Source organism: Passer domesticus, chromosome 3, assembly GCF_036417665.1.
Source record: "Passer domesticus isolate bPasDom1 chromosome 3, bPasDom1.hap1, whole genome shotgun sequence".
Classification (NCBI taxonomy): Eukaryota; Metazoa; Chordata; class Aves; order Passeriformes; family Passeridae; genus Passer; species Passer domesticus.
Genome location: NC_087476.1, coordinates 53,674,382 through 53,686,502, shown reverse-complemented (window position 1 = coordinate 53,686,502; position 12,121 = coordinate 53,674,382). Strand labels below are relative to the sequence as shown.

Genomic DNA, 12,121 nt, shown 5'->3' with positions numbered 1-12,121 from the left:
GATACAAATAACTTGGTAATCAGCACTGATTAGAAAGGAACTACAGTGCAGACTGAGGTACATGATAATTTAATAGCTCATTAAAATATGTTATTAAAAAATTAAATTGCTGAAACTCCATTGGGAACTGATTTGATTGATCAAATATCTTTCTTTGAACATTTTAGTAAATATTGATACTTAGTGAGGTAAGAACTGTCTGACCACTGATTTTAACAGATAGCATGCAAGTATAGGCTTTCATTTTTATGTTGCAAAAATTATGTCTGTTTTAATACTAATATAATTATTTTATAGGTAATTGAATTTAATATTTTCCAGGCTTAATTTATCCAATGGCAAAACAGTAAAAAGTGCCAACTTTAATTGTAAAAAATTAAGAACCTCTCAAGGCACCTCTTCTGTTGGTGTTTGTTATTAGCTCACCCACAGTCTTGCCATTCTTGCCCCACCTAAACATATACACCAGTAATGGTATTCCCCCATTTCTTCAGGGGTTGGGACTTCCCAGAATATGGGGAAAGTTTGTAGCTCTGCTCTGTGGTTCAGTTATTTGAAAACAGCATCTGTGTTGTGTAAAATGAAATTCCAGGACATACCCTCTTTTACAACAGGCCTGTGAAACACATCAGGAAATTCTGTGCTCCTTCTCTGAGGAGAAGGGAGCCAACAGCCTCTGCCTCTGCAGGCTGGGTATGCAGGGAAGCAGTGTGCTGTAGCTGTGGTACTCCAGTCTCTGGGGTTCAGGAAAGTGCCAGATCTGTGCAGGGAGAAAATATAGGGAAGAGGCAACTGTGGGACCCCACATGTACGTCCTTGGTTAATGTCCTTCCAGACCCAAGGGATCTAAAGATTCTTAGAATTGACAGGTTGGGATTCCTCCTCTGGGCAGATGCTTGGTGTTTTCTGACATCTGCATGAGAGACAATGCCAAACAAAACCCTTTGGGTGAATAGTTCCATTTCAAGACTCATTTTTGGTCAACCCTAAACAACATGACTCATGGTTCCTCTTGCTGACTGTGTATCCACATTCGCTCGCTGTCTCTGCAGTTTCGGTTTCATTCTCTCTGCTTTGCTGACTGGAAAATGGCATCTTTCCAGCATGCATTTCTGCAAGCCTTTCAGGGAAGTGATGGGCTCTGCTGACCATCAACAGAGTTCAAAGATCTTTTTAACCCTCTTATTGTAGCTAGGCAAACTGAATGCAAAAGGAATCCTTATCGATCCCAACTCAGCTGCCCCGAGTCCTAATTTAGACAAGAAATATCTCTCAACACTAACAGTTCAAAAATGATCATGTAGGGTAGAAATTTTTTTACTGTTTCTAAGCCAACCTAGAGAACAAATCCTTCTCCCTTGTCAAGTATGGTAAGCCAATGAGTTGATGAAGGCTAGGATATGCAGTCTGTAATACGTAAAATAAAACAAGCAAACTGCCTCTTCAGGATTAATAAAACTACTTTTTCTTACAAAAAGCAACAAATAATTTAAACAGAGGCTGAGCATAAGACAGCTTTGATGAAGATAAATAAGGCAGTATTTCTTAGAGGTGAAATACCATTAAAAATTATTATAATTCTCTGCATTTGCTGGGTGGATTCTCAGTGGAGTGCATGCCAAGGGAGAACTGCACGTGAAATTTGTGAAACTTGTGGTACAGTGCTTTCACTTGCTAATTTGTGTCCTTTTTTTTTAAGATAGAGAAGATTTTTAAAAGATAGATGAACATATCAAAAAGTGGAAGGGTGGTTTCCTTTGAATACAGTTGTTTCTGTTCCTCTTGATTGAGCAAGTAGGAGCAAGAGCCTTAAGTACAGCCAACAGTAAAAAATAGTTTGGATTCTTTTTTGTGGTCAGTAGTTGGAGCATATTAGTAAATTTTCTCTATTAATACAAACCACTGAAACTCTCCTGCACTTGTTCAAGCTGCTTCAAATGCCTGTTTTATTCTAAACAAGAATGAAAGTGTTCTTCAGTGGATGTGAGAACAAACCCTGACTTTTTTGGGTCAAACATTGCTCATTTTATTAATACTGCTGCCCTCAATGGAATGACTCATCCAGACACAGTGAGAAAAATCTGACCCTGGGTAGCTGGCACTCAGGGTGAAACTGATTTCAGGATTTCCTTTGAGGAGATTTTCTTTCTGTGACATTCACTTTTGGGCCTCCCCATAGCACAGGAGGAAGGAAGAATACCCAAATTGCCTGGTTTGTCTCAGTGGTCAGCTCCTTGTCTTGTCTTGCTGAAGCTCCCTCAATGTGCAGAGAGGTGTCCTGTAGCAGAGAGCCCCCCAGCTGTCATTGCACTTGGGCTCCAGGGATGTGAGGAGGAGGTCTGCAGCAGGAGGGGCCCTGTTTCCCTTCCCACAAACCTCTAAAAAGCCTACAAAAGTACTAAGATAATTTTCACAAACTCAGGCTCTGGAAAGACAAAGGAACAACTATGTTAAATTGCACAGGAGAGAAGATCCTGGGGTAAACATCCCACAATACACAAACTCATGACCACACACTGTTTCTGAGCTACAGGGATTTTGAGACACAACTTTTTTTCAAGTACCTGGTGATGTGTTCATGAAGGAATATGGCTTTGTCCAAGTCCACTATTTCTGCTTAGTTCCCTTGGACACACAGAAATGGCACATGGGGCATCATGCTCTGACATCAGTAGGGAAGATGCTTGAACAAGTTTCCAGTTCTGGACTGCATCTGTGAAGTGCTCAACACTCTGATCTGATCCTGCAACTCAGTTGCAGCAGCCTTCCTAAACCTTGTCCAACAAAATGTAGTTTTCTGTTGAACATATATGTGAATAATATTAAATTCAAAGGAATTAATGTTGTAAAGAAAATGAATGAAACTAAATAAATCATGAACAGCTATAACAGTGACTAATGCTGTTCAAAATCAGGTTTGGGCATTGTCTTCATTGCTGTAGTTATTCTGACTCATTTGGGTAAACCCAAATAAAAGGTCAAAGGTATTTCATTGGGCGTTGTGGTTTTACTTGCTCTTTCCATTATAGTGGGTGCTGCATGCATAAAGCTCTGCTGCCACATGCAGTGTGTGAGCCTCTAGATAGAAGAGAATCAGAAGAATGCTCTTACAAAAAAAAAAAAGAGGCCATAAACTTATCAGGAAAGTAATAAATCGGAAACCTCAGAAGCAATTTTTTAAAGTCCATGATGATTGAAGTGCCTTAAAGCACTTGACATTTAAAGTTTGACTTTATATGGCAAAAGATAAATCTTAACGGCTTTTGTTTTTTGATGGTTTCGTGCCCACAAAAATCAGACCCTTCACAGCCTACGTAGGTAAGATCTAGTTAAGATGCATCTTTGCATCTTTTGGAAGGTTTGTGTCCTAAAATTATCAAACCAAAAGATTTTTTTTGCTTAGGACATGCTAAAGAGAGAAGAGTTTTTTGAAAGCCCAATAAGTTGTTCTGTCACTTGACAAAGGACCTTCCACTCAAACTCACATTGCCTTCATGACTCTGCCACCCTCGGGCATCTGGAGCACCGTGTGGGCACTGGGGAGCTGGGCTCACCTGCTCTCAGTGTGGGCACCTTCTGGGGTTAGGGAGGGAGGGCTGGATAAAAGCCATACAGGTATTCTATCCTGTTTGCAGCCACTCTCATAGCCTGGGGTTAGAGAGAGAAGCTGGAGCATGCTTCCTTCTTTGCCTGTCATAGTGCATGTTTTCCAGCCTCTTCCCCACAAGGCACTAGATTATTTGAGTTTAGTGGGGGAAATCCAGCAGACTGCTGAGCATCTTTGGTGCTCAGGAGGTATTTGACTGGAAAAAATACCACCTAATTTCTCCCCATCAGAAATTGTTTGCTTTTCCTTCTGCTTAATCAGAGTATAAAATTATTTAAATGATTAAGCAAAACTCTCCTCCTTAAAACTTTAACATAGATGTCTTTTCTTGCCAAAGAGCATAAACTCCGAACAATTGGCTAGCCCTCAAATAATGCCCATAAAGAATGATACCTTTTTTTATTGACACTAATTATAGATCCATTATGCCCTTCGTATTACTTTGAGAGCCTGCAGCAGCCTTAATAAAACTGTGATTTCAGCTGAGCTGTGTTGTAGTGGAGAATGAGCTATTGTAATTCTGGCTGAATGGCTGCACCAGGGCATGAAGCCTTTACGTGAAAGCAGAACCATTTCACCAGCCCCTGAAACAGAGTCACCTCTGATAGTGAAGACAGCACCTATATGGGCAACTGATGACAACTTAATAGTGGAGAAAAGAGCACTGGGAAAAGGACACTGGGACAAAGTTCTACTCTTTCAGGAGATGTAGGGGGATCTTTCATCTCCCCACCTAGCAGCCAGGTTCCTGGTTCTTTGGATCTCCTTTCAAAGACTGTTCAGCCTGCCAGCTGCAATGAATTCAGTGAGTGTTACTGAGACATGAAAGAGAAGATATTTTCCTTCAAAGATTCAAACTCATGGGACTAGGCAGTCAATGCCTAGTGTTTGGCTTCCAAAGTAATTTGGTTTTGTTAAGAAAGAAGCTTGGTCTTTGTTTAAAAAAAAAAAAAAGAAAAAGAAAAAGAAAAGGAAAAAAAGGGAGGGTGGGATACTTGGAAGTGCTTAGCAGCACCCTGGATTAGACAGGCTGTGAGACTGGGAGTCAGCCAGCCTGGGCTTGAGCTTCACCCCTGCTGAATAATCCTCTGTGCCACCTTAGTCAAATCTTTTGTCTCGTTTGCATCGCTCTCCCTGGCCCTTCGTGCTAAACTGCCCGGAGGCATTCGGCAGAAAGGAGTTCCATCCCGGTGATGTATTACTGCTGTTTACTCCCTGCCCTGATTGTCAGCCGTTTCTATCAGCATCAGTGAGGCGTTCACTCCGAGAGCAGTCACCAATGGAGCTCCAAGCTGCTGGGAAGAAAAAGGAACATATTACTGAGATATTTTATTGTTTCACCTTGTATTAGAAAATATTTATCTCAGTGGTACTGTCAGATGCTCTGACATTAAGAATGATATCCTCCATATCAGGCGTTCACTGTATTTATATTTTATATTGCTGTTTTTAATACAGAAGTGTTCTTCTTGTAGCTATAATGAGAAATAAATCAAATAAAGGGCTTATGTTAGGGAGGATGGTGGTGTGGCTGCTTAACATTTTAGGAAAGATGGAGGGAAAAGATATTGAACCAAATGTGATGCTTACTTTGATCTGATCACGGTGGTTGATAACACAGATTGTCAAACTGGAGATGAGCTTATGAAAGGATATAAATGTGGTTTTTATTGAACAAAGTAACATTTCAGAAAAGGTTCTTTCAAAGGCAACAAGCTCTTTAATTACAGCCTTCGGGGGCATTGTTTGATCACTGTAAATAAGCTGCTTTATTCTGGGTTCTGCTAAAATGTTGGTTTGGGGGGGATTTTGCATTCTATTGCATACCTCTTTCTCAAATCAAAAGATTCTCTTCTCAAGGTTATTTGATTTACATTTTCAAATAGTTACATTTTCTTTGTGACTCGAGTGGGAAAAACAAAGTTATTGTTGTGCAACAACAAATAAATGTTAAAAAAGTGCATTTTAATTAAAATTTTATTTTTCAATATATTGTGTGAGGGGGTCTGCATTACACAGCTGAAGTAAAATCTCTCAGGGTCACATTGTCACAAAGTAGGAATTTTCAAAATATTTTAAGATTAATTATCATGGCTTCTAAAGGAAAAAGTACTTTCATTATCCTTTTTGAAAGCGATGCAGTTTCCTTGGCTCCCTTTTACCAGCACAAATATTTGCTGCAAGTGCCTAGGTAACATTTTTCTTGTCTGAATGTAATCTTCATTGTATTATTCCAGGCAAACTGCCAAGCAAGGGCTAAAATCAGGGCCAAAGCAATCTAGTTGCAGACAAATATGTAATTAAAATCAATACTGTATGCGCAATCGTAGCCCCAAAAAATGTGGATGGCAGATTTTAATTTTTAATTTTTTTTCTAAATCCTATTATTGATAAAAATTAGGCTTCTGCTGTCATGGTCTCAGTCAGTTAGGAACCATCAACCCAACCTCTCACCCTCATAATCTTTCAACCTCTTGGCGTCTTTCAAACAAATCTGGTAATATGTGTTTTACTATTGATAAGCTGTTGAAAGTTGGTCTCTGATATCTTGGATGGAAAATGTGGTGGCATGCCTCCATTATTCCATGATTATATGACCCATCCATCCAACTTCTCTTCTGCAAAAAAAAAGTACTATCCTATGGTCCTTACAGAAGTGTTCTTCTTGTAGCTATAATGAGAAATAAATCAAATAAAGGACTTATGTTAGGGAGGATGGTGGCTGCTTAACATTTTAGGAAAGATGGAGGAAAAGATATTGAACCTATGGTCCTTATTGGTGATATTGCAAAGCATTTTGTTTGCAGTGGATTATGTTCCCATGTTAATTCTTCTATGGTAGGACAGTGACCTCCCTTGATTTTAATTTTATTGGCGGGTTTTGTGGAATCACTCTGTTGCAAATATAAACTGAAATAGTCATTAAATATTCTTCAACATCAGTTTTTTGAGAGCTTTAGTGCCTTAACTACTTCATTTAGTGGATGAGGGAAAGGCTGTGGAGTGGATGTTGCCTACTCAGATTTCAGGAAAGCTTTTGGCACCGTCTCCCACAGAATTCTCTTGGGAAAGCTGCCAGCCCACAGCTTGGACAAGTGTACTCATCACTGGCTATAAAACTGGCTGGATGGCCAAGCCCAGAAAGGGGGTGAAAGAATGACAGGAAAGACATTGAGGTTCTGGAACATGCCCTGAGAAGTAAAACAGAGCTGTGGAGGGGATTGAACATAAATCCTGTGAGGACCAGCTGAGGGAGCTGGGGAATTTAAACTTGTAGAAAATAAGGCTGAGGAGAACTTATCACTCCCTAAAACTAAAAGGAGGTTGTGTTGAGGTGAGGGTTGTTCTCTTCCCCCAGGCAACCAGTCACATAACAAGGGAAAATGACCTCAAGTTGTAGCAGGGGAGGCTCATCTCAAATACTGGGAAAAAAATGTTCACTGAAAGAGTGAACTGGAGAGAAGCACTGGAACGGGCTGCCCAGGGAAATGGCAGAGTCACCATACCTGGAGTATTAAAAAAGTGAGCAGACATGGCACTTCATGATCTTATTAGCAGCAGCCAGCCTCCTCATAGGAGCTGTAGCAATTTCCACAGAGACAGCTGAGTTAGTCTGTGTTGAATTGCTAAGGGACTAACAGAGCAAACAGCTATGCACTATTTTTACAATAAGAAAACCAGACGGTTCTTTTTTGTTAAAGAGCAGCAGTTCTCTTGGTCTTCTTCTCAGTACCAGAATTGTTGAAAGCATGCATAAATAGCATGTTTCTTCACCTGGCATTGGTTGATATTTGTGTGGCACTATAACCCAGAATACCTCTGGGTTAGTCATCATCCTGGTGTGCATCAGGAAGCCTGCTGGGTGAGTTTGGAATCTAAGCAGATTAGGGACCTTAAGCCTGTATAGGGTCCTCAGCAAGGGAAGCCAGGGGATGTTGTCCCATCCAGCCTGTGAAAGGCATTTTCCAGATGTTTTTATACTTTATTTTTTTCAATCAAAATTCCTTCTCCAGAGCATTAAAAAGGATTTTCTCATGTCCATCTCAATTGTTGAGAGCATTGCATCTATTCACAAAAGAGCACAAGTACCCAGTTGTTCAGCTTTACTCTCCATCATTCTTCTGTTGTTTTGTGGTGCTCTGTTGAGGCTTTGGGTAGGTTTAGGCTAAAACAAAAATAAGTTATGCTCAGGCTGGGCTCCCAGTGACTTTTTTTTGAGGTCTAGGAGATAGTCAAGCACTGGTCATTTGCAGGTGCTGCAGCACAGTTAATAAATAGATCTCAGACTCAGTAAGAGATGCTTGTCAGTGCAGGTTATATTCAGGACTGGAATTGTTCTTGAATGAAAACCAGGAAGATCAGTCAGCTAATAGTTGGGAGCTTTTGGAGCTGGGTGGAAAAGGAAAAAAGATAAGCTGGTTTTTTTCTCTTTTCTCCCTACCATCCCCACCCATTACAAGGAGAGATGCAAAGAGTGTTGCTCTTCAAGGAAGGGAGTTCTGCCAGCAAAAATGATATTTCAGTACTGGCCTTCTCAATTATTGATTGAAACTATGTAGCCAGAGGTCAGTTTTTAAATATTTCTCATTGCCTGATACCATTCTGCTTACCTAGGTTAAAAAAAAATTTAAAAAGTAAAAAGACAAGACTTTAAACTGAACAAGATATAACTAAGGGCTTAGAGCAAGCCCTTTCCTTGTGTGAAGGAAAATCTGTCTTCTCAGAGGAGATAAATCAAAGGGCAAAATTAACCCTGAGAACCCTTTGGGGAAGGGAAAAATGGAAATGAGAAAGAAAGTATTTTAAGTAGCTGAACAATATTAGTAGGAGAGCAAATAAATACACTCATCAATGCATTGGGAGTGGAAATGAGAACAATGTTTCTCACCACAAGGGAAATGAAATTTTGAGATGAGATTTCAAGACAGGAATGTGCACATTGCTTCAGGACATATCTTGGTTAGTTCTTGGGAGGAAATGCACAGAAGAATGGGAGCTAGTATTAAAGTCAACATTTCTGATGTTCTGTGTTCAATGCAATTCTATCTACAAATGGAACACTATGTGTTCACTGTATTGCCTTTATATATAATTAATTGATGCCATGCCCCAAAGCTTCTGCTAATCTCCTGCATAGACCAGGAGAAATTTTCCTTCTTCTTCATAACTTGACTTTTGGGTTTTTTGGTTTTTTTCTTCTCCCTGTACATCAGCTTCTGAAACAGTGATGGTTGACCACAACTAGAATGGAGAAGGGAAGGAGGACTGGTTTTGGTGGGACAAGATACAGTTCCAGGTTTTGCTGAGGAAGTGCTGAAACACTCAGCTGGGTTGCTTTGTTCCTTTTCTCAAAGTTCTGAACGTGACAGACAGAAAAGGAATTTTTCCCTGCCAGGTCTGAATCAATATGCTCATTTCAACATGGGACAGGTGTTGCCATTGTTAATTTGCCAGACTTCCAATTTCTAGTACTTTCTTCAGGTCTTCTGTCACCACAGGAAGCTCAGATGCTGGTTGCACTTGGATGTCTCCTGTCATCTCCCGGGGTACCTTCAAGGGTCTGTGGGTTTTTGTCTCCTGTTGTAGTTTGTTGTTTCCTATGGTATATGCTGTGCCTTGTGCTGTGCAGAGGCACCTTTAGTGTCTGAGCTAATTAGGCTAATTATCACAAGATAAGTATTATTTCTTATATTTTAAGTATTATTTTTGTTTTCACTCATAGAGGTAAAGACACATGAAAAAGTAAGAAAAAGCTAAATAATGTTTTTCTTTCCTTTTGCATTTTTTTTCAGACTCCGTCTATGAGATGTTTGGAAATGAATTCTCCCTCTCAACAGAAGACGTCATTAAAGTTATTGGCTTCAAAATTAATAAACTCATAGCAAGTATCTGTGAGAATAATGAAGTCAGCCAGTTTTCAGCCAAAGTGGAATTACCACTAAATTTTCCTGGTATAGTATTTCATGAATACATGTTTTTGAGAAATTATAGCCCTGAGTAATCACCTTTGTTCATTTTATTGATTTGCTATCTTGATTGATATTTGAGGTTACAACTCAGCTGTCAAGAATACAGTTTTATCAGATGATAAAGAAACAGTCCAAGTAGTTTTTAAATTTCAACTCCTACAGTCCTTTCTCAAACCTGGATAGAAGTCATTAATATTATAAAGTTTTGTGGTAAAGCTTTCTACACTTGGAGTCCCTTGGTGTAAGAATTACAACAAAAATCTTTTCGTTTACTTATGACTTTGCCAAACCTTGTCTGAGCTGAAATCTTCCTTGTTGTGTTCTTAAACTATAATGTATTTACCATTACTACATCTGTATTTTATTATTATGGGTACAAAATATTTTCAATACTTTGTTTTCAATACTGCTTTTGTTTTAATGGTTTATTCTATGATGGCCAGAGTGGCTGCTCCATGCTTGGAAAGAGGATTAGAGGGGGAATGGATGTGTTTTTCTGCTTAAAAAGTCTTTAACTGTTCTGTAGAGAAATCCAAATGTATTCATATTTTGGAGGATAGACGTGAAATTTGGCATGTGGCACTGATTTGTTACTTGAACCATATCTTCCCCTCTCCATGTTGCCTTGTTAAGGAGAGCTGGTCAAGTACTGAACCCAGTACTAGTTCATCATGTGTCATATTTATTGATTTCTGAATTTGGCTCTCATCTCAGTTCCTCTACCGTTAGGACCCAGCAGCACTGAACAGGGAAGTAATTAAAGCACAGAGGGAGAAGTGTGTATCCCATATGAGTATCCCAAGTGTGGGAAGTGGAGGAGACAAACTGTGTTGGGAAAATGGTAGACAACGTTTTGACCCCAGAGCAGGACAGAAGGATGAAGATTTTTTATGCAAAGATCAGAGACTGAAGGCAGGTGCAGGTGGTTTCAGCAGCACAGGAAGACCCCACCCATCCACAAGTTTGCAAGTAGGGCATTTCTTATGCTGGGAGTGTTGCAGACAGCAGAGGTAATGGGAGCCCCTTGGTGAGAGGAGATAAGCAAGCTGGAAAACTGCATGAGGAGGGCAGTGGGGGTGAAGCTTTGGGACACCTGCATAAAGGAAACACTGGTACAGAGCACACACAGAACACAACAGACTTCAAGAGTCTGAGATCACGTCCAGGACTGGACTCACTTTGGCCATCAGTCTAGCTAATGGACTGAATGAGGCCACAGTTTTGTACAAAAGAAAAAAAAACACCCTAAATATTTAATTAGCACTGTATTGTACTGAAAGCACATGGGAAATTAAATTGATGCTGCATTGGGAACATAATATGAGTCTTTTCTAGTGTTTGAGTTCTTGACTTAATAACCTCATTGATGCTCTTCTAAAGTCTTGCTGAGTATGCCAGAGTGTGCACGTGCATGTATAGGGTTTAGGTTGTGCCAGTTTCCAAGCTGGGACGTGTTTTTTTTGCAGAGGGAGACAAGACATACTTATTGAAACAAATAAAATGTAAAAGTCTATGGGAATGAAATATTTCTCTGAATTCAATTGAAAAATATCTTTTGCTATGCCTTTATTTGCCATCTCTAAAATATATATTTCTTTCTGAAATAGCTGTATATATATAACTTCCCCCCCCGCCCCTGCAATGGATCCTCAATTTACTTTCATGTTTTTCTTATCCTGTGAATCAGAATGGTTTCTATGACCACTTATTAAAAGACTTTTTTGGAATACCATTTTCAAGCACTAGTAGGGCCCAGACGTAGAGATCAAAGACCTTTTAATTATCTGTGGCTATCTAAAGATATTGAAATATCACTCTCCTGTGAACTCTCAAGATACTTGGTATTTTTCTTGTAATCCAAGTTTCTCTGATATTATTAAAATTTCTTCTATCTCTAAAATACATACACCAATAGAAATATATTCTAAATCTTGATTGGCAGATGAGGTTGAACATTTGAATCCTAAAATATCCAACACAACAGAGTGATAAAAGTAATCCTAAATTTATTAATATTGAAGGTCCTGATTGTTAGAACAGAAAGACTTGTGATTTCAAATGCTTGAACCTGGTGAATCGGGATTTATTTGCATTCAAGTGATCAGTTTTACAACCTGGCATTTGGATGCTGTTGCCCTGCTGAGCACATTTTCAAATTCGATCTAATCACTACAATTTTCATGCATAGTTATGAACTCTCCCAAACAGTGTTCTAGAAAACTGGGTTATTTCACTTGAAAAATAAATTCAGAGTTCATTTTGCTGAAATTTATCATTATTATCCTCCACATGATGGGTATTACTGAACAGCAGCACTGAAGAGGGGCATAATGACACTTCTTATTAGCCCAACAGGGAGCACCTCTTTCCTCTTTTTCTCTGTATATGTACTCTTAAGCATTCAAGAGCTATTTGGTAAGACGTAAATTTGTCATTTCTCTAGTTTAGTTCTTAGCTGATGAATGATTCTGCTCTGCAGAGTCAAGACTGCAGAGTCTCTTGCTCTTTCTTGACCTTTTTCCTTTTCACTTTATTACATACATGT

General features: G+C 39.3%; 1 protein-coding gene across 2 annotated transcripts in view; it reads left to right on the top strand.

Annotated features, from left to right (window-relative positions):
- THEMIS (thymocyte selection associated) overlaps positions 1 to 12,121 on the top strand; it is a 76,622-nt gene that overhangs the window by 4,400 nt on the left and 60,101 nt on the right. For both annotated transcript variants that reach the window (XM_064413111.1, XM_064413112.1), the window contains exon 2: positions 9,400 to 9,558. In XM_064413111.1, the coding sequence (XP_064269181.1) occupies positions 9,400 to 9,558 (159 nt within the window). The remainder of the gene's footprint in view (positions 1 to 9,399; positions 9,559 to 12,121) is intronic.